The following is a 22,709-nucleotide window of genomic DNA, read 5'->3' as shown; positions in this document are numbered from 1 at the left end:
TGAAGATTATGCGTGTCTGCGGCTCAACGCGTCTTTATGTATATTGCGTGATTTTTCAGAAAAAAAACGACCCACCGAAATCGCCACTAAGGTCCCACACATTTAAGCGTTACGTACACACGACAAGTTCGTCGTAATATAAAACATGCGCGATCATCGCTTTCACTCGAATCTGAAGGAATAGCTCGATTCATTGAGGGGTACCAGTTAGTAATCAACGACGAGCCTTTTAAAAAACGCGTGCGGACCAGTTTTATTAAATCTGAAAAAAAATCGTGTCACGCCCAACAATACGTAAAAAGACTTTTTGTAAAATGTAAGTATCCAAAGGGATTTTTTGAGGATCTTTTCAATTGAAAAGTTTTGAGTTTTTTGGTGCTGTTTTTTTTTGCAATTTTTCAAAAATGTCACCGGTGGTGGCAATTTTGATTTTTTTTGGATGCGGTTGGAATTTTTTTTCATTATACAAGGGTGAAAATGATCATACATATTTTACGAAAAATTAAAATGCAAGCGAATAAATTAATTCAATTTTATTTCAAGTTTATTGGCTTTTAATATTAACTGATGAAAAATGCCGAAAATATGATTATCGTTATTGCGATACTTCTTTGACATCACTTAGGCCTGCAGCCGCCACGCAAATTTTATACAAATCTTGGTTCGTTAGATGATCGATGATCATCTCGCAGCAGACAATCGGCAGGCGGTAGTGCGTCAACGCCGCGAAAGATTCCAGTGCCCAGGGCCGGAAAAATCCTCTCGAAAGTATTTCGCGCAGATGCAGAGCGCAAATCATTCTCATTCTTACAGGGATTTCTGAAAATCCATACGACACGAAATCGTAGTAATCCAAAAGCGTGAGTAATTTCGCCGCCTCCCTGGGTCGCAGTTGGATCAAATCGTAGAGCGACAGACTCGAACTCACCATAATTTTTTTCGCTTTTATCGCGAACCTCTCGTCGTCGTGATACCATTTGTCGAGATCCTCGGTCGTCGCGAACGACCCAAAATCGGCGAACACTTTCATAATCGTTAGGGCGCCGCTTTGAGCCAATTCGTATCCTTTGTTCTCTAGATCATCGATGATGCACAGAAGACCGACTAGTTCCGATTCGGAAGTAAAATTAAGTCGCGACTGAAATATTTTGTTAAATGGACTCTCAGCGGGAAAAACAAAACTTGCCAGATCGGCGCCACGATCCAAGAGAACATTGACAGAATGCGGAAAAATTCTCTCGACGGCCCATTGCAGCGGTGTCCAACCCCACTTGTCCCGGGCATCGACGTTCAACGACAGTCCCAATTCGTCAGTAATCTCGAAGAATGTTTTCATCATATCGTCATCGCTAGGCATGCGTCGTTCGCAAATTATGTGCAAAGATGTTGATCCCGTTGCGCTCGAGAGATTCGGATCTGCGCCTCTCATCAGTAGCGATTCGATTATCTTTTTGTGACCGCTCCTCAGAGCATAGTGTAGTGGTGTTTCACCCCAACTGTCCCGGGCATCGACCTCCACCATTTGATTTTGATCAGTCATGATCTGAAAAAATTTTTCCGCAAGCGCAGGCTTATCGCAAATAATGTGCAGAGGAGTCAATCCATACTTATCGGCTAAACTTGGATTGGCGCCGTTTTTCAAAAGGAATTCAGCAGATCTTTCGCGTCGGAGCTCCAGAGCGTAGTGAAGTGCTGTTTTACCGGATTCGTCCTGGGCATCGATCCGCACCGGCTGACGTTTCTCTGATCTGATCTGAAAAAGTAGCTCCATCATATCTGGGGTTTCACGAGCCTCGGCAATAACGTGCAGAGGAGTCTGTCCGAGCTCGTTAGCCAAGTTCGGATTCGCACCTCGTCTCAGCAAAAGGGCGAACATCTCCTCGAAACCGTTTTTCCCAGCTAAATACAACGGCGTTTGGCCAAACTTATCCCGGGCGTTAATCTCCACCGGTCGATTGACTTCGTCGCTGATCTCGAGTAACCGCTTCGCCGTGTCTACGTACTGGCCATGCCGGCAAATGGCGTGCAAAGGTGTCAAATTATCTTCGTTGGCCAAATTCGGACGGGCGCCACTTCTCAGCAGCCATTCTACCACCTTCGTGTGATCGTACCTCGCAGCCAAGAGCAATGGTGAATCGCCTGTTGCTGGCACGAGGCAATTGGGATCTTGCCCGAGCTCGAGGAATTTCGCGACGGCATACTCGCAACCGGACTGGCAGGCCGCGTGGAAGTGCGTGTAGCCTGATTCGTCGGTGAAATTCACGTCAAATCTGTTGTAAATCTTAAACAGACTATGGATGAGGCCGTGGTGATTGTTTTCAGCCGCGCGATGAATTGGTGTGGTGCGACGTGTCACTGGTCTGCCATTTTCATCAACTTCGGGCTCGTCCTTGTACCCGCTCCTGGCCAAGAATTCGATGATTATTTGTCCTTGATATATAAACTGTTTGTTTATGGAATCCAAGATGAGACGTTTAATTTGTTCGGTCCGAAAAATGCGTCGGAATGAAAATGCGCCCTTATAAACACTGCCTAAGTCAGCAAATGCTTGAAGCAATCGAAGTCGATCGTTTTCATCCTCCCAAATGGTCGATTCTTTACAGTTTATCAATGCATCGATATACTGCCCATGTTCAACCCATCCGTGAAAACGACGTCTGGTAAAATATAGTGCTTTATCGAAGATTTCAAAACACTTCATGATTTTGCGCACTCACACACAGTCACAATTTTTTTTCACGAAAAACACTTGTTAAAAACGATGCGATCTTTTCTTGTCCACGCTACGGCGTCTTAATCCTGAACTGAAAATTATTATGAAATTTAGAGAGCACGTGCTCTCGAGCCACGAAACTATACTGGCGATTTCAGCGCCTCTACGATCTCAATGTGCAGTGGCGTGGAGTGGATGCACTCGGGCTTTCTTAGTTCTTACGGCGCCGCCACGTTTGAATTGTACATTTTAGGTCGCTCGACCCAAACAAATTAAATCTCCTTAAAAATAATAACTTTTTGGCTCATAAGACCTTAGCGCACCGTCTGGAAAAATCTGACATCTATCTTACGCGAAAACTTGGAGAAAATTTTCGGGGTCTACAATGTTACAAAAATTCTCCTTACATATTGTTGAATGACTTTATTATTTTCAAATTGGTACACGCACGTTAAAAAAAAAAAAAAAAAAAAAACAGGAGAACGATCCACGAGACAGCTTTTTTTTCGCATCGAAATCCGTCGATAATCGAGACACGCGATAAGTGCGCGGGCGCTTGCGCGTTTACGAAATATTTATCATAAAAATTATGAAATTCGGAGCGAAGAGAGGAGGCGTATACTTGTATACGCGCAACCAATTCGTCCGGGGTCGAGAGACAAGTGAGCCGTTTCTTGCGTTTTGTATAAGCGAAGAGTACTCGAACGACAGCTACGAATCTTAAGCGCACACAACATACATTTTTGGTATAAATATAATAATAATACACACTCCCCTAAGCAAACTCCGCATCCGTTAAGGCGGCAGCAACAACAACATCATCATCATCATCAGCAGCAGCAGCGAAAAGATGGGGGAGGGGGTCAATCAAAGGCTCTGTTATTTTTTCTCTCTTTTTTTCACTCTCTCGAGCCCGTGAAGAAATACAAGAGAGCAGATGTTTCTTTGCATGCACTAACACAGACACACACATCCTACACGCATATTCACTCTACACAAGGCCAAAAGTCTCTTCTTTTTTTTTTTTAACAACGAGAGCAGCGGCACACAGCTCATCTATATACCTCGCTGCACACAGCCACACATGTGGAAACCACACAAGCGTACTGCAACGTGCATGTATATGATATATATAATATGTATAATGTGCGCCACCGGATGTAACGACCCTGGATTTTGTTCCAGACGACGCGACGTCGACGACCCGGTCTCTCGATATACATATATATAAGGCGTAAATGTATGTAATATACGTGCTGCACGGTACACTGGTGCGCAGTGTCGTCTCCGACGTCGCTCGCTTGAAGGGTTTCCAATCGGCACGGAAAAAGCGATCGTGTTATTCCTCGGAAATTCGCCTGCACAGCGTGCTTTGTATTTGTCGTTTTCTCCCTCGAATTCGACGTATTATTTTTTCACGCCAGTTTTTAATTAATCCTATTCCGATCGTCTTATCTCTCTCGCGTCCATTTAGCGATCGTCGTTCGGTGTATGTATATAACATCTATATATACGCATAATGTAGTATACGCGATCGTTACCGCAGCGGAAAGAGACAAACGCGATGCTAATTGAATCTGGCTTGTAAGAGATTAGAAATGCACCCACGACTGTACGGTCGCGCATGCGGCATTATATCCATACACATATATTGTGCAGAATACATATATACTCGCACGAACTCTCGCGCACAGCAGTCGCACGTTTATATATTGTATTACAAGCGTACTTTTTTTTCTTGTCTCTCTCTCTCTCTCTCTCTTCTTTTTTTTTTTTTTACGCGCTGCACACGGTAGTCGCGCGCACACACAGACTGACAAAAACACACTATATATGTAAATGCCTGTGCAGTAGTATACGCGCGTGTTGGAGTTAACGAGTGGCACGTGCACAACTCGCGAGCGCGCGTGTCGCTATGCGTATTTATGCGTGTTCGCCTACGATACGCTTGATAAATGCAACGTAAAAAGAAAGGGCTCTCTTTCCCCCTTCTCGGGCGAGCACATTTCAACATTTTAAAACGTTAATTCAGCAGAAAGCGGAGAGAGGGAGAGAAGTTTCTAATTGAATCAACGCGATTGATGCATCGTCACGATTAAATGAGAAAAAAAAGAAAAACACATAGATGTAATTTCATCTTGCTCGTTAATATAAGTACGACGAGAGAGCGAGAGAGAGAGAGAGAGAGAGAGAGTAAAGCGAATCATAAATGTGCACATGCGAGGCAGTTTTATATTAGCAAGAAGAGATCTAATTGCGAGATAAAGCGAGCTTATACATGCGTATTATATTTTATACTGCATGATGCACGGCGCCGCTGCTGCGCGACATTCGGCGAAAATATTTTCTGCATCATTGCGCGTACAACACACACTGAAGCACATATGTATACGTATCGAAACTGTCGGTCCAAGCAGAGGCAGTAATAAGTACATCACGAGAGCTCGCGAGCGCACAGATGCGACTAATAACAATACATGTATATATAATATATGTATCGTATACGGCTTGTAACGTAAAACGACGCGTGTCTGGTAATTGAACTCTCGCGCGCGCACGTGACCCGGCAGGAACTCGGATTAAACGAGGATCGCCTTTTATCGATGAATAATAACTTATGCATGCGAGAACACGAGTACGTTCGTATATCGGCTCACGTATCGAGCAGATTAATAATATTATGCTTGTCACTCGATGTCGAAGGCATATGTGATGCATCGATTAGCGTAAAATAACAAGAAGAGCTCACCGCGACGATACGGTCGATCGGTATGTAATTGTATGCAAGGCGAGAGGGAGAGAGAGAGAAGTTTTAACGACCTCGCGGTGCATTATTAGCCCCCGAAAATTAGCGCGCGCGCGCGATCACGTACAATCCCTGCGTGCCCGTTACGTGTATCGTTCTCTCTTTTTCTCTACTTGATTCGATCGCTCCAGGGTGCAGGATGATAACGATTTCGAGGCTGAAAAAGGGGGGAGGGGGAGTTGAAGAAAAAGAAGAAAAAAAATCAAAAAGAGGAAACAGAAACAACGTGTACACCGCCGCCTACGCTCCCGTGTGTATTATATATACATGCGGGTTAATACACTGTGCGGTATATATAATGATTATCCAAAATGATACAGCCTCCGCCGCCGCCGCCGCCGCTGCTGCTGGCGCTTTTAAAGGAATTCTCTCATCTGTGTGTTGCGCGGCTGTCGAACGGTAAATACGCGCGCCGCGGAGCGAGAGGATCGAGAGAGACGAGCGTGCGTATATATATAGGTATGCCAAGAGAGTATATATCAATACCGGGACCAGCGTACTGCTCCGCGTCTGTGTGTGTGTGTGTGTGTGTGTTGAGTTAGTGTACGAACTCCGTGATGTACTCGGGGGGGTACCGAGGCAAAGCGAGGCAAAATAATGTTTGCGTTTCGTCATAAATTTGCATGCATCAATTATTAAAAAGCCTCGTGCGTATAAGCAGCGTATATGTGGTAGTTTATGTGTATACGGAGTTGAGTAAAAACGATTCCTCCTCGCCCGCGAGAAGACATATTTAAAGTAGTATATCGCCGGGAGATCGTGATCGCGATTGATAATTTTGCAATTAAACCGTAAAATCTTCCTCGTCTCTCTCTCTCTTTTTTTTATCCAAAGGGGGATTTTTGAACTCGACGAAGCGTATCGTTTTTATTTTTCACGTAGATATTATGGAGAGTCACACACAACTCGCCGCGTATCGTCGCCTATAAGAAAGACGATAATGTAATAAGAAAATATCTCGCTAGTAGATTTAATTGTAAGCGTAAATAGCTGAGAAATCGGAGACCGGCGCAGCTCATATGTATAATATAATAATGCACGTCATGGCTCGTGTGTCTCCAATAAACAAAACGCGCGAGACTCCTCCGGTATTAGTATTTTATTTATATATATGTGCTGAATCGAAGAAATCGTGCATACGTCTGGTATATTATACATATAAGGATATATAGACAGACAGGCAGACGAAGGAAGTAGAGAGAGAGAGAGAGTATAAAGGGAGGAGTGGGGAGGCAGCGGAGGGGCAGAAATCTCGGGCGCGGCATTCCGTATCGATACTGCTATACATACATATATAAATAAATATACACGAATATATATATTTATATACGTATATACGGTATAAAATATATATACAGACACACATACAAGTCCAAAGAGTACAGGAGAGAGAATCAAGGAGTAGAGCGAGATGGAGAAGGACAAGTCCTCTTCTTCTGCTTCTTCTCCTTTCCTTCTTCCTTCTCTCTCTCTCTCTCTGTCTCTCTCACGCGCGGGCTCTGACCGAGAACGCGTTGCTGCCGCCGCCGCCACCGCTGCTCGCACCCAAGGCATTCACGCGAAACGAAAACTCCTCTCTCTGGCAGGCAGCATGTTGTTTTACCGAACGCATACCATTCGTTACACACACACACGCGTATATAGATGTGTATATATATAAAATATATATAGGCGCGAGCTATGCAGCGCGACTCCGAACTGCAGCAGTCTCCCTCGGCGACTGCTACTAACAATCGTGCCGATTTCCAATTGGCCTTTTGCCTTCTGTAAGAATAATGAGAATTTATATCCTCGCGTAAATGTGCGCGTGTGTGTGTGCACGCAGGCGTATATTGTACGGGTCGCGGCGAATAACGAAAAGCGACCGAAAAAAATAAAATAAATAAATAAACGTGCGCGCAAAAGCCAGCGATCCACGTTGCTTTCTTTTAGCAGCAGCAGCAGCAGCAGCAGCAGCTCAGCCACCTGTTGCATTGATACACAGTAGATATATACATGTATATATAGGGTATATACCACGTATGTGAAGTCGTCGGCTCGGCCGCATAAATACAACGCGGCGCGCGTTGCGAAAAGAAGAGCGACGACGATACTACTAACTGAGCTGCCGCTGCACTGCTGCACCGTAATGCACACTGTATAATATAATACTGCTGCTGCCAAGTCTCGGAGTCGTCGGTTTTACGCGCGCGGGAAAGGCTTTCTCCTCTCTCGCGTATATATGCACACCGCTGCAGTTGCATTTGCTGCTGCTGCTGCTGTGCAGTGTACATTATACACATTATATATAGCCCCGCTGCCGCTGCGAGAGAAAGAGAGAGACGATGATAAGTACAAAAGCCATCAACCGAGTTTGTAATATGTACGTATGTCGCTCTGCTCCTTGCCGCGGCTCCGGTTATAATATAACGTATGCGTATGTGTGTGTTTGTGTGTGTGCGTAGCAGCAGGAGAAATGGTGAAATGTCGCATATTTCCATGCTCTCGCTCGCTCGCGAATTTATGCACACACACACAAGCCGAGACACGAGAGCGTATTATATATGTGTGTACGTGCGGCGCCATTATATACGCACGCGTATATACTACACCAGCACACATCGAAAAGCTGTAACAGACACGCGTGAATGTACACCGAGACATCTGTGCGTTACTTGATTTGTAAAATCCTATTACACATATTATGTGTGTATGCATATGTCGTATAGGTTGCGTGTGTGTATATGCGGCGCGAAGCCCACGCATTCGAGAGAGACACAACACAGTCGGGAGGATAGTACACGTATACCGATATTACGTACATATACACATATAGGTAATAAACAAATCGCGCAAAACTTACCTGAATACGAAAATGTTCATATGGCGCGACGAGAGAGCCAAGCGTGTGTTGCTGCTGCTGCTGCTGCTGCAGTTAACCCAAGCGCGTTCGATTCGCCGGTATCCGTACCTCTTTTTTCCCAATTTTATTCGCTCCTCTTTCGCTCTTCTTTACGCGAATCGATTCGTTTTTGAATTTTTGAGAATAACACCGTTGCTCGACGACAACGACACCAATTGGCACTTTGATTCGGAGAGAAATTTTCTGCGATCCGTATCCCACGCGCGCACCAGTCACTTTTTGAAGGCACGTATGTATCCTTCAATAGCGGCGATACATAATAATAACGAACGGATACTCGTCGCGCGTGACATCAACTTTGCACTTCTGTAACACACGCGCAGCACGCACACACATACACACGCACGTTAAATAACACAACGCAGCGGTAACTTTTGGTAAACACGCGCTGCTCTCTGCTCCTTTTTCTGCACGCCGGAGTCTTCTTGCTGAATACACGGAACCGGCGGCGGCGGCGGCGGCAGATTCGGCGACGGCCTGTTGCTCCTTTTTTTGATTTATTTATTTACTCCCTTTCTCACCTTCGCGGACGTGAACTTTGCACGCGCACAGTGTTGTTTGTCGCGCGTGTCTGAGTGTATAATATGAAATCGTGTCTGCACGCGAATTTGCAATTTTATAATCTAATCCGTACACACCGATACCGTATTATAAATAAATGTATGTACACGTTACTATACTACTTTTCACGTACGTGTATATTATAAACATACCAATACGCGAGTGCGTATATAGTATATATATTTTCGTATTTATCGTTATGTATGTTGTAATGTCACGAGCTGCGTGTTGCTGTAAACGCGCGACACGACGTCCGCGAAAGACTGACTGACTGCTGCTGCTGCCGCTGGTGCGGGAGAACTTCTTTCCCGACAGCGCACATAGACACAAACACACACACACACACTTAGCATAGTATATCACGCACACTCGCGTACACAATATCTCGGCAGTCCTCCTCTCCTGTATGTGTGTGTATTGTGTGTGTGCGAGCGAGAGCGCGCGTTAGCCGAGCAATGTTGTATTGCACTTCTCTTGCCCCTCGCGCCCCTTCCAGGCCCCGCGCACACATACAAAAAATGTACATATGTATGGATAGTGAACGATCGTTTGCTTTTGCTTCATTCCATCCCTACTACCTCTACGCGCGCATATGTGTGTGTGTGTTTATAAGTGTGTACCCCGCCGCATTCATTCCATTTAATCCACTCAAAGTCTATATACGATCCCGCTGCTTTTCTCCCTCTCTCTCTCTCTCTCTCTCTCTCTCTCACGCGCATTCCTATATAACTTGCAGCATCTGTATATACATATACGTATATAAAATCTTGCCCTGTCTCTTTCCTATATATGTTTGTGTGTGTGTGTGTATGCGCCGATATAGGAGGTGCACCAGCACTACTGCCGCGGCTGCTGCTGTTGCAGCGCAACACATATTGGTGCTAAAGAAGTTGCGGAGTCGGAGAATCACCGTTGGTCGCTGCCGCTCGTGCATCGCGGCGACTGCGGCGCGCGAATTCTTGACATTTCGCTGCTACGCGCCGCGCCGACGATGTTTTTATTCGAGCTTACATTATGTAGGCCTCGTCCTCTTGCACTCACTTCAAACTTCATTTCCTTTTTTTTTCACTTCTATTCTTCTTCTGTTTTTCGGACCAGAGGGGTGGTTTCTCACTTTCGAAGGCAGAGCGAGCCTTCCGTGTAGCAGCTTTTCGTTTATAACCCGAGGTAAGAAACATTTGTCGTTATCAGAACAGTCTTTATTTCGCCAGAAAAGAAATGTGAATCGGAAAATTTCTATTATTATTTTTATTGCTAAACTCACACTCGAACCTGTAACGTAAGAAGCTGCGTCGTAAAAAAAAAAAAAATAAATAATAAAATTATGCTCGACATGAGCTTTTATTATACAGCTCCAGTAGCAAAATTTTGTGGAGATCCTCTCCGTTCAGAAAATAGCAACTTCCAGATGAAGCCGTATATTTATAAACGGCGTGAAGACGGAATTAATATAATTAACTCGCGCTGCAGCACCTGAGAGAAACTTCTCCTGGGAGCCCGCGCTATCGCCGCCATAGAGCATTCGGCCGAGGTCTACGTGATCAGCGGTCGCTCATGAACGTCAATCGAAAGAATCCGATTTTGCTTCGCCAGGATTCGAACCCAGGCTACTCGAGCGGTCTCTTATATCTGATACCAGAACGCTAACCATTGAGCTAGCGAGTAGCTCTATAATTCACATTCTTATTGCGCGTCTTTCTCGTTTGTTTGTTTGTTTGTTTGTTTGTTTGTATCGCTCGGTCGCGCACGAGTGACGACTGTCTTCGCGGCGCGCGTCTCGTGGCGTCAATGATAAAATTAAATACGCCATCTCTTCTATTAAATAATATATCGACGAAATCTTGCGTGCTCGAGATTCGAAGCTTTCGCGAGCTTTTTTTTTGGTCAAGTTCAAACCTCCCACTCGCTTCAGATGATTATCGGTAGTAGCAGACACATATACACACGTACATAAACAAGTGCACGTGCTCGCGCGAGCAGCAGCCCAAACAATTCGACGCCGAGCATTATATTATGTAGGCCTCGTCTTCTGCGAGTGTGCACCCCTCCGAGTCCCGCGACTCGACGTCACCGACCTCTCCGCCCACACGTGCACGACGTGCTATGCACAACAGTAACACAAGCGCGCGCGCATGTGTGGACGAGAGATATCGTTCCATTCTCGCGCAAGCAACGAGGAGCTCTGCTCTGCTCTGCGCGCGGGGCGCAGGATATATCTGCTTCTGCATTATGCTGCACCGAGATCAGTACTGCGAGATTATAGATATTCCGCGCATATAAAGTAATAGACGTTGTATGTATGCAGCGCAGATAAGTTAACGTGTGCACCACACACACACACGGACCTAACGCGCAGTGTGCAGAGCATTGTGTGTGCGTGAGTACTGTGTGTGTATATAATATAGTTTGTGACAAGTGGCCATGAGCCGATGTGCTGCTGCTGCTGATGAGATTACTAGACAACGGCACGATTCTTCGTTTTTACCTATGCCGTAAAAAGGTGAGTAATAAATCTCATTACGCTCATTGCCTCTCTCTCTCTCTCACTGCGCGACTTTGTCGATGTAGTACATCGACGAACTCGTTCTTGTTTCTTTTTTTTTCACTCCTTTCTTTTCTCTCTCTATTTTCTTTTTGCGCGTCGAGTGTAACGAGAGTGCCCTTGTTTGACAGATACAGCGTTGCAGCGGGCAGCATTACGATCATCGTAGATCGCATTTTCAATGTTCAAGACTGAAAAGACGAAAACAATCGGTCTAAAAAAATCACAACTATGTCGATGGTACTGCGACTACGTGTCTCGACTTTTTATCTTCATTTTCATCACTGGTAAGTACGGCCTTGGAACGATTTTTTTTCTGTCAATATCTATGATTGCACGTATGATTTATTAACGATGACTATATTGTGTCTCACAGCTATCCACATCGATAATGGAGCCTGCATTATACAACAAGCTAGTCAAAGCGGTGCACTACATACATTTAAAAGTTATGAGGATGTTCTAATGTTACACTTCAATGTGCCAAAGCAGGTAGTCCGTGCTACATGGCAATTTATTGCATTTAGTGAAAATGAATGTCCAAGGCGCACTGTTAATATGTAAGTATTGATATGATATCGAGAGTCAAACTATAAGAATAAGTATTGAGTGGCAAAATTGGAAAATTCATAAATCCCTTATTTTACAGATATTTAAAGTCAGGCAGCTATCCTGCTATATCTGTAAATAATGCTTCGCATCTGCCTCAAATGTACACTGATAATAATGATACTATTCAGGTATCCATGGTCACTGATCATCACTTGATAAATATTGCAAAAATTGTTCCTGTATATAGTCCAGAACCTGGAGATTGGTTCGTTGGTGCCTATTTATCTCATTGGGATAAAGATGTACATCAAAAAGTAATTTAAATATATCACCTCTTCTTTAAAATTGCATGAAATTAGAGATGTAAAACCAATATTATTTTAGGGCCTAGGAGTTGATTGTACTTATAATCTTGTTGCTCTAGCATTGTGGTCAGAAACTGTTACTATAGAGAATATTCCTTTAGGTTATCAAGTAGAATTGAAAACAAGTGAAACAATTTCTTATTTTAAGTAAGTATCTTAGATTTTTCTTCTTTTCATCAATAATAATTATAAAAATTTTAATTTACAGAATATTCATTCCAATGAACACTTTGAGTTTTCAAATTGATGTATGGGGCTGCAGTATTTCTTTGAACACGACAAAAAACATTCGAGGTCCTTGCATTAAAAATGTGTCTGTAAAAGGTAAAAGCATGCCGTACAATAATCATTCAGAAGCAAATTCACATGTAACTTTGACACCTGTGGATACTTATACTTTTGAGGATTCATCTCCATTTCAAGATGAGTGGTACTACCTTATGATAGTATCTAACAATCCTATAAAATTCAATGTAAAAGTTACAGTAACTGGTATGTAAATTAAAAAACTGCACATTTTCAAATTGTTAAAAAGTTCTGTGCGTTTAATTAAAGATTGTTCTTAGAATGCTTAATAAAAACAATGGAAGAGTCTCCCTTTCGACAAAACCAATTCAAGAATGTCAAAGGTAAATTTTCTAAAGGATTCAATGGAAGCGAGTACAAAGAGGACAGAAAAGTTAGTATTTTAAATGATAACAGAGAAACTTGCATACCACAATATCAGTTGGTTCGGATCAAAGAAAACAGCATATTCTCTGGTGACTATTTATTTAAGGTAAAAAGTTTTTAAAGTTTTCTTACTTATTAAAAACATTGCTTTGTTTATAAAATTAACAAAACTTGAATATCACAGAGTAGAGAATGGTTGACATCATGGTTAACTCTCAGCGACAGACATCCAATTGTCACTCAATTTGATGTTCTTCCATTGGTTGACATCGGAGGAACATTAAGCATTGCTGCAAGTCTTGAAATGGATAAAGTATTTATAACTCAAAAATATATATTGGCAATTTCCACTATGAAATTTCTAATATTATTTTTTTATTAGGTAATGACGAAGCAAAGGGTAGATGTTTTAATTTGTTTGAATCGTGGTCGTGTGCCAAGAGTCAGGGAGCCTGAAGAAATGAATAAATGTGATAATGTGCATACAACAATTCATTTATCAAACGATAAATCCAACCATTTTAAAAGTTTATTGATACCTTATCCTAAACCGGATACTTGGTACATTTTACTTCATGCACGTTGTTTAGTTAATGGGTAAGATACATTTGTTTGTTGAGTAATTAAATGGAAAATTTATGTTAAAGTAACAATTATTATCCCAAGTTTCAAAGTACGCTGTGAAATGGAAGAGATAATGGTGCTGCTGAAAATTAAGTTAACGCCCTGCATGAACAGAAGTAAAAAATCATGTGGTGACTACGGCGAGTGTCAAGAGATTCATAAAGGACTTCTTTATTACACCGCTTGCAAATGTTACGGTGGTCGACAGGGTTTGACGTGTACTGACACAACGAATGCCATGTCTGACTTTGCCATCTTGCTAGAAACACTACTGCTCACATTGAGCAATTTATTTTTCATACCGGCCGTGTACATAGCTCTGAGACGAAAATTTTATGCCGAAGGATTTGTGTATATTTGTACGATGTTATTCTCGGCCTTTTATCATGCCTGTGATCAAAATTTTTATTCTTATTGCATAGCAAAATATGAAGTGAGTTGATGGTTTACAAATATTTTACTTTCTTTAAGACAAGTTATATTATAAAGATGTTTATTTGTTGCAGGTTTTACAGTACTGCGATTTTTTCTCCGGTATTCTGTCATTTTGGGTTACCTTGATAGCAATGGCTAATCTATCTAAAAATTATTTAGCCTTTTTTCATGTTTTCGGAGTTATTGTTATAACGATTGGTGTGCAATCAGATAAAGGAGGACTTTTAAGTGTTTCATGTCCTTTAGTTATCGGATCGATTATTGTGGTAAATTTTTATTGTCATATAGTTACTTTTAAAAGTATTTGAATTCTATACTATCTCATATTTTTCGTTTTTGCAGTTAACGTCTCACGTTCATTCGTGTTTTATGATTAAACAATTCATGTTGCCAAAGAACAAATGGAAGCTAACTTTTGGCCTAATTTTAGCCACTATTGGAATTTTATTATTTTGTCTAGTCGAAACAGAATCTAATTACAAGGTAACAGTAATAATTGACTAAAAAAAGGGAAATGAAATTTTTAACGATATCAATAAATTTATTTTTTAGTACGTTCATAGTGCCTGGCATGCGATTATAGCATCTTCGTTGGTTTTGCTGTTGCCAGCAAACAATGAAAATCAAATTCACAATGGCAGAAGCGAAGACGATATGGAGTGCAGCGAATCCTCGAGCAGTTCTGTCTTTCACATTGACATCGCCAGCTACCGACACGAGCATCTCGTCGAGCCAGCCAATTGAACGAAAAAAAAAAATAGATAATTGACTATAGAAATTGATGTGTACACATATTTAAATATTTTAATCGTGCATTTATTTTTTAAAGAGTTTACCAAATATTTTAGACAAACGAGATTGTTATTGTATTCACGACAGACGACAGTATTTTTTATAAGAACAAAATAATTTTATCGACTCGGTTCACTCCAAAGAATCAATTACTTTTGTACTATTGTATGAAGAAGCAAAGATGACGTATAAATAATAATTTTTTGACCCTCTTATCTGTTAAATGAATGCATTTTGATTTGCCAAACACATATCCTATATGAAATTGTTTTCATAGTCTAGAAAAGTATTTTGTCATTATTTTTTATGTTCATCACAATTATCTAAACAATTCTTTCTTTACAACGCACGTATTTGATATTAAATATCTTGAAGATTGCAGTTGACTCCATAGCTTGTTCAGTGTTGATCAGAAAAATACCATGAAAATAAGCGTTTTAATTCAAGTTTTCTAAAAAAAATTGTCAACAACAAACAATCTATCTATTCAAGCTGTATTAAGGGTCGCGTGCTCGAGCCGTTCGAGTAGATCTGAACAAAACTCAATGGCTATTGCTTGAAGAGCAGTCGAGGCACAAGTGCACGAGGCTCATTTCAATTGTCGCGCGCGCGCGGTTCAAGCGGTGCACGGACGCGACATTGACGGTGTAAAGTGGAGGCGCCGCCATCGCTGCATTCAACAAGCCTGCCTACAGCTACACCGCTATTTCAATACGACGCTACGAGTCTTTCCAGTTGCGTACGGCGTAATGAAACATCCTCTCTTGTGGCATTAAAACGTGAGTTGCTTAATTTTTTTTTTACATTTTTGTACGTATCATACATAGATGTGTTAATAAATATAATCTCGAGCTTATTGAACAGTTGTTAATAAATCTGCGATTCGTATTGCAATGGCATGTGAAATTACGTTCCTTTTCACGGTTCTTTACCGCTGCAATCGAGGTTGCAGACGGTTACACGTGGTCAAAGCACGCTAGAGGCTTGAAATAAATTAACAACAATTCAACACCCTCTTTTGTTCCTTGATTCAATGTTTTCAATAGCATTTTCATTCATCCGTAAACAAACTCTACAATATATGTATAAATATTATTAAAAAAGTCGTGTTTTTGCTAAACTACGTTAACCTCGAAACTTAATTGAAAAATAAGTTTGTGTAATTTTGATTCTGTAACATGCATTATTTCCCTCAAATTCTAGTTTTTGAGATACTTAAACGAATCCCAATTACAAGACAAAAAAATGCCAAAAAAGAAAAAATTTCTATGCTTATGCCCTTATATGTATTGTGTCCACGTGTTAACTCAGTCGGTATTCCATAATCTTTGCGCGCGACTGTATGATAAATCATCCATGAATTCGAACTAATGTGAAATTAATATTTTATCCACAGGGTTTTCATAATACAAAGAACTAACAATGTCGGGAGGAATCGATGTACTTGCTTTGAAGGAGGAGGATATGATGAAAATCCTCTCCGCGAACGCTCATCTAGGTTCTGAAAACATGAACTACCAGATGAGGCCATATGTTTATCGACGTCGTGACGACGGCATAAATATAATTAACTCGCGCTGCACCTGGGAGAAACTTCTCCTGGCTGCCCGCGCCATCGCCGCTATTGAACACCCATCGGAGGTGTATGTCATCAGCGGTCGCCCATACGGTCAGCGCGCCGTATTGAAATTCGCTGCCCACACCGGTGCTACCGCAATTGCCGGACGCTTCACCCCCGGTGCGTTCACCAATCAGGCCCAGGTACGACTATTTCTATTGTTTACTTAAAAATTAATGAGAAAAAAATATAGAATATGATGATACAACTTTACACTAGAACATAAACATGTTAGTATGTAATGGCTTAATCTTTTCTGAAATACATACTTCATGTAAGCATCATTTCATCTGTGTTTGATTCGATTACTAAATAATAATTGACATTTTCAGACTGCCAATTTCCGTGAGCCACGGCTTCTGATTGTCACCGACCCAGCTGTAGATCACCAGGCCATTGCTGAGTCTTCTTATGTCAACATCCCAGTCATTGCTTTCTGCAACACTGACTCACCCCTCCGTTTCGTTGACATTGCCATACCATGCAACAACAAGGGTAAACTCAGTATTGGTCTGATGTGGTGGTTCCTGACCAGAGAAGTCCTCAGAATGAAGGGAACTATCCCACGCGAGGGCAAATGGGACGTCGTCGTAGATCTCTACTTCTACAGAGACCCAGAAGAGGTTGAGAAGGAGGAACAAGATGCCTTGGCCGCTGCACCAGTCAAAGAGTTGACCGCTCCACCGATGATGGACACCGCTGTCGCTGAGAACTGGGGTGCTGACGATGTTGCTGTTGTTGCACCAGTTGCTGTACCAGCAATTGACGAATCCGTCGCTGCACCAGCTGTCGAGAGCTGGGCTGATGATATCCCGCAAGCTATCAACTGGGGTGCCAGCGCAACTATGGACCCCAACGCACCTTCCTGGGGAGGAAGCAACCAACCCAACTGGGGTTAAATCATGATTACAGACGTTGTAATATAACAATTTTATGATATAAAATTCACAATTGAAAAAACACGTCTTGTATTTTTACATCATTTACATGAGCAGTATTTATATATAGTTTAAATTTGATAGATTTTGATCAAAATCAAATAATTCAATTAAAGTATAATATTGAATGAAAAAAAATTTTAAGTCCACAGTTATTCCTTTCTATGTAAATTGTTTTGGTACCCTAAGACATAGAATTAAAAAAAAGAAGTACTTTTGGGAATGTGCTCCATATTCACTGTAGCATAACACTGGATTTGTACTTTTCCCTTTGATTGATATTTTAAACAAACAACACTCGCCGCTTCGACTCATTCATGGTAACGATAAACGCGGTGATTATCTCATTGAAAAATCGTGAAGATCGTTATTTTATCTTCATCATCGATGCCCCCGAATAACTTTGTAATTGCATCTTTGGAAAAAATAATCATTCGAGCTTTCTTGCATCTTTTATTGATAGTAAAAAAGTAAAAAATTTGATTATAAATACATCGATTAACGAAGCTTAAATTTATATAAGTGGACTTTAAGAAAGGTTCTAAGTATTGTGTCTGAAAAAGAAAATTAATATAACGCAATGTACAAATGACGCACTCTCGGATTCGTTCTTCAAACCGTCGCGGAATATTTCGCCAGAACCTCGTGCTGCGCGTCGCAGTCGCCGAGCCAGTCCGACGTGTCGATCATCATCCTGTGCAGCCTCTTCAGATAATTTCGACGGATGATCTCGGGATCTCTCAGCTCGTCTTGGCGCGGCAGTCTGAACCGATCCGCGGGGATCTCGTCGTACAAGCTCGCGTCGTCCACTGGCGGCATCGCGATCTCTCGATCGAACATCGCCCAGACCTGGGTCCACTTGTCGTGCAGCAGGCAGCGAAAGGTCTTGCGATCGCGAAATCTCTGGAGCGCGTAGAGCGTCTCGATGGCCGGCTCGACGTCGTCCCCGTCGCCGTCGTCGCCGAACAGGCCGAGCAGCAGCGTCCTCATGGTCTTCTCGAGATCGGCGATTCGCGCGCGAAAGCTCACCGCGACGGGGAACCAGTCGGTGCGTCGCACGTCCAGGGCGCAGCTGGCGCAGGCCTGGCGCGTCTCCTCGACGACGCGCATGAAGTAGTCGCGTATGTGATTGTACTGCGCCTCGTGGCGGCGTCCCCGCGTGCCGCCCAGATTGATCTTGTTCAGGCTGCGACGCGATACGAGTATGTTAATTACGGTCAAATAGCTTTGATGGATAAATCGATCGAAGGATTTGTAGGTTCCGTATACCTTCCGTAAATGACGATCGTCTGACAGATATCCAAGAGATCTTCGCATCGTTGCTCGAAAGCCTCGACGCAATTGAACACCACTGCTTTGTCGACTTTCCACTCTCTGCTCTCGTTCTCGATGCAGCCGCTTATGATCTGCTTGCATAAGAAAGAAGAAAAAGAAAGAGTCGTTTGAGATTTTCATCGATTCTGACGTGTGCCCTTAATCCAGGGTTATACAGGTAACGTATAGTACCGTACGTCGTCGTAAATGACGCGGTAATCCCGACAGCAGGCCAGACAAGCCTCGATCGACTTGGCCGAGTCCAGCGGCCGATCGACGATGAGCTTGGCGTCGACGCTGTTTACGCACACCCTGACCACGTAGACGCTCACGGAGCACAGCAGCCGCTCGACGTTCGATCTGCGCATCGATGAATCAATAAAATAATCATCGACAATAGCGCGCATATATATCAGTCGCGAGCTCACGTTTCGGAATAGTACGACGACTCGGTCCAGACGAAACGGACGATGTGGAGAATGGTGGCGAGCGAGGCCAGCAGCCGGCCCGGATCGTCGAGGGTCGTGCAGTGCTTGAGCAGCGCGTCGAGATAGGCCAGATTGTCCTCGGTCTCGGCCAGGGCGAGCCTGCAGCGCCGTCTCAGGCAGCGCAGATCGTCGACGCACGTCGAGCGTATGCGACGCAGCAGTCGCGTCGTCTTGCGCACGCCGGCGCCGCGCAACTGACGCAGCAAGCACGACAGATTCTCGACTGAAATATCCATCGATGATTATTATTATTATTATCGATTCGACCCGCGCGTCTTATATCATATAGCGATACTGCACTTACACCTGGTGTGCCAGTACTCGAACTCGTTGATGACGTCGTAGAGCTGATCCTCGCCGGCCGACGACGACGACTGCTGCAGCAGCTTGACCGGCTGGAGCTTGAGCTGCTCGCGCACCCGCTTGATCCAGTTGCGCGCCACGCGGTCCAGTCGGAGCAGCAGCGCCGGCCGCTTCTGCGCCTCGACCACGTCGACCGAGTCCTCGCGGGCGTTCGCCGCCTCCCAGGACTGATAGAGCACGGGTATGCCGAGCGGCCGATAAGTCGCGTCGACGGCCGTCTCGAGGAAGTCGTTGATCCTGCTGAAGATCTCGTCTCGCTTCACTGCACTCAATGATGTTACCGATCGGCAATACTATAACTTCGTATCATATCGTACTATGCATATATAGAATTGCGTATACTGTACCATCGGGCCACGCGGGACTCTTGAAAGCCAGCGGCGCGAACGTGGCCTCGGTCAACCTCAGTATCGCCATGTCGAGGCGGCGATCGGTCAGGCAGCCGAACTGCACCTGGCCGACGAAGCTCTCCGGCCGGAAGATCTGCCAGGGCTCGCGGCGCGCGAAGTAGCACAGGCCGCTGTCGGTGGGCTCGCGCGGATACGCGTCCACGAGGGCGCGCAGCGCGCCCCGACGCAGATAGATCGTCAGCAGCTCGTGGGCCGGATCGCGAAAGTACCTCTCCACGATCTCGCGGCAGTCCGGATCATTCCAGGCGCTGGGCCGCAGCTTCGGCAGGATGGTCAGGTCCTTGATCGTGCTCAGCTGTGCGGTGGCAGAGAGCGGAAAGATTATAACGCGATCGATCCGAGATCGTTACGCGTGTAAATTGTGCGCGACGTTCGTACGATTCCGCTTTGATCGCAGAGCAAACGGAATGTCGAAAATTTCCTTCGTCTACTGATTTTTTTCTTTCTTTTTTTCAAATGCATTCGCGCAGACTTTGTGTTTGACAAACATATTGCATAGGCAACTATGGACGTATTCTGAAGGCGCGCCTTTATTAACGAGGATTAATAAATATTGTCGTTGTGTGCGTTTATTAAACTCCGCGCGTTCGAAGCCTGCAATATTTCTTCTCCTTTTTTTTTATATTCGTTCACCGAATTTTCCGATGACACGAAAATAAAAGAAGAGAAAACAATGAATGCACTTACCAATTGATCGATTTCTTGGGAGGTGTAAACGGGTTTGTCCGGCTCGATCGGCTCGTCGTTCTCCGTTTCCGGTGTTTCTGTTCGCAAAAATTGTACGATGTACAACATTGAGAATTTTGTCCGTCCAAGGGTGGTAGTTATGACGAATCGCGCGACATCATTTTCTACGCGTATAGTGTATCGACTAAATTATACATTCATACTTTCCAAGCTCGCTCGCAATAATTACGACAAAGTTACGATTTACATAATCGGATTCCTTTTTTTTTCTTCTTCGCTCGTTACACGCGCGTATATGAGCGCACTATAAACGTCCGCAAGGTTGATCGCGTAAACCGAGAGAAATAACAGAAAAAGAAGCGGAGAAAAAAAAATTACGCGCTCTCCGTATACGTGACAATAAAAATCTATTATTGTGAGAACGCGTCTCGTAATGTTTGTTGCGTGGGCGAAAAAAATTTTATCTACAAGCGAATCCCAATATTGTTACGTTCAATATGTGCACGGCAGAAGTGCAAATTGATTAAGCCGCAATTAATATAATATACGAAAGAATGAGAATCTCGTACCGATGCTGAATGGAGATTAATCGAATGTGTCTGTGCGTGTGTGTGTGTAAGAATCGTCGCGCCTGTGAAAAAAGGTGTGCGCACGTGCTGCGCAGACGAGACTCTCGAGGATCTCGTTTATTGCGGATCGCTTTTGCGATTTTTATCGTCTCGCGTGTTTGTTATTGAAGCAGATGAGTATCGACGAATCAGCCGAGTTCGAGAAAAGAAATCGTGATCTTTCGGGCGACGTCGCGCACGAGATGTCGCATTACATACGTATCTCTCGTCTTTTTATTTTTGGATGCAAAAGTAATTCTTTATCTTTTTAGCACAGTAGCAATACCTTGACGACCGAATTCCTCCTCGTCGGTGTCCATGTCGAGATAATCCCGATGCAACTCCGTCGACGACTTTTCCGACGTCGATCTCAAACGATTGCTCTTGCCGGCCGATTGCCTATCCGCGCTGGTAGCTCTAGTTTCTCCGTTCATCGTTTTTTTTTCCTGTGCCCTCTTTTCGCGTTTGTACAGTTTTCTTTGAATACGAATACAGATTTCGCTGTACGGCGCGATTTTTTCAGCTATATACGAAAATTGCCCGAAATCGGAGCTATCGCGTTCCGCGTAAGCCGAGCTCGCTCGAAACAACAGCCAGCGATACATACGATACAATAATAGTTCGTTGAATCGATATCGCGCGCAATTCCATGGGCAACGCCACCGCCACCGCCGCCGCCGAGTATCCGCGAATTTCTCTCTTCGTCGAAAATTTCGCACATAATACGGGGATACGATAAAAGGGGTAGGGAGGCGCGAGAGAGAGAGATAAGTAGACGACGATAAGCGCGGCGCGCGAGATGGGAAAAAAAATAGCGATTTCGATCGGTATATATACAATGAAATACAAACCGTTCGCGAGAGAGATCGATCCGCGATCCGAATCTTGTATACACACAGCGCAGAGATCTCGGGGCGTAAATTATCTGACGCAAGAATCAGCCGCGCGGTTCTTCTCTAGCGCGCGCGCGCATAAAACGAAAAAAAAGGTCCGAGGTAAGATCATTGTTTTTCGAAGGCTCGTTACGTTAGTATCTGGTAACTATATATACATATAACATTTTCAAGGGGCGATAGAGAAGAAAGAAAGAAAAGTGCGCGCGCGCGCGTAACGGGACACGACAAAGCGATCACTCGCGTATCCGCGAGATACATTGCATATAAATGTTTTTTTTTTTTTTTTTTTTTCATAAATTCAGTAACGCATCACGGGGCGACGAGTTTTTTCTAAGCGAACCAGTTTTGCCGCGTACGCGAAGCTATAGCTCGAATAAATAGTCCGCGCGTAGCATATTATATTAGCACACATAAAAATCGTCG

General features: G+C 43.6%; 4 protein-coding genes across 4 annotated transcripts; 2 read left to right on the top strand and 2 right to left on the bottom strand.

The window, feature by feature from the left end:
- Window positions 1–807: 807 nt before the first annotated feature.
- On the bottom strand, window positions 808–2,701 carry LOC106659750 (tankyrase-2-like). The gene is made up of 2 exons (XM_014382428.1): window positions 929–2,701; window positions 808–819 (listed from the first exon to the last, which is right to left on the bottom strand). Exons 1-2 carry the CDS (start codon window positions 2,699–2,701, stop codon window positions 808–810), a joined length of 1,785 nt encoding a protein of 594 aa, XP_014237914.1.
- An 8,460-nt stretch (window positions 2,702–11,161) lies between these two features.
- On the top strand, window positions 11,162–15,188 carry LOC106659817 (post-GPI attachment to proteins factor 6-like). The gene is made up of 13 exons (XM_014382525.2): window positions 11,162–11,482; window positions 11,656–11,811; window positions 11,901–12,084; window positions 12,174–12,390; window positions 12,461–12,588; window positions 12,650–12,933; window positions 13,008–13,219; window positions 13,298–13,426; window positions 13,496–13,710; window positions 13,780–14,170; window positions 14,244–14,438; window positions 14,515–14,655; window positions 14,725–15,188. Exons 2-13 carry the CDS (start codon window positions 11,706–11,708, stop codon window positions 14,914–14,916), a joined length of 2,394 nt encoding a protein of 797 aa, XP_014238011.1. The 5' UTR covers window positions 11,162–11,482; window positions 11,656–11,705; the 3' UTR covers window positions 14,917–15,188.
- A 471-nt stretch (window positions 15,189–15,659) lies between these two features.
- LOC106659820 (40S ribosomal protein SA-like) lies at window positions 15,660–17,544 on the top strand. The gene is made up of 3 exons (XM_014382529.2): window positions 15,660–15,743; window positions 16,361–16,725; window positions 16,915–17,544. The coding sequence occupies exons 2-3, from the start codon at window positions 16,387–16,389 to the stop codon at window positions 17,479–17,481; spliced, it is 906 nt and encodes a 301-aa protein (XP_014238015.1). The 5' UTR covers window positions 15,660–15,743; window positions 16,361–16,386; the 3' UTR covers window positions 17,482–17,544.
- A 557-nt stretch (window positions 17,545–18,101) lies between these two features.
- On the bottom strand, window positions 18,102–21,824 carry LOC106659751 (dynein-1-beta heavy chain, flagellar inner arm I1 complex). Its single transcript, XM_023457844.1, has 8 exons — window positions 21,677–21,824; window positions 20,783–20,859; window positions 20,033–20,390; window positions 19,627–19,947; window positions 19,263–19,545; window positions 19,032–19,194; window positions 18,790–18,926; window positions 18,102–18,706 (listed from the first exon to the last, which is right to left on the bottom strand). The coding sequence occupies exons 1-8, from the start codon at window positions 21,822–21,824 to the stop codon at window positions 18,133–18,135; spliced, it is 2,061 nt and encodes a 686-aa protein (XP_023313612.1). The 3' UTR covers window positions 18,102–18,132.
- Between the last annotated feature and the right edge of the window lie 885 nt (window positions 21,825–22,709).

Source organism: Trichogramma pretiosum, unplaced genomic scaffold, assembly GCF_000599845.2.
Source record: "Trichogramma pretiosum strain Unisexual culture from Peru unplaced genomic scaffold, Tpre_2.0 scaffold21, whole genome shotgun sequence".
Taxonomy (NCBI): domain Eukaryota; kingdom Metazoa; phylum Arthropoda; class Insecta; order Hymenoptera; family Trichogrammatidae; genus Trichogramma; species Trichogramma pretiosum.
The sequence above is the reverse complement of the archived record's forward strand: the minus strand, read 5'-3'. Positions and strand labels throughout refer to the sequence as shown.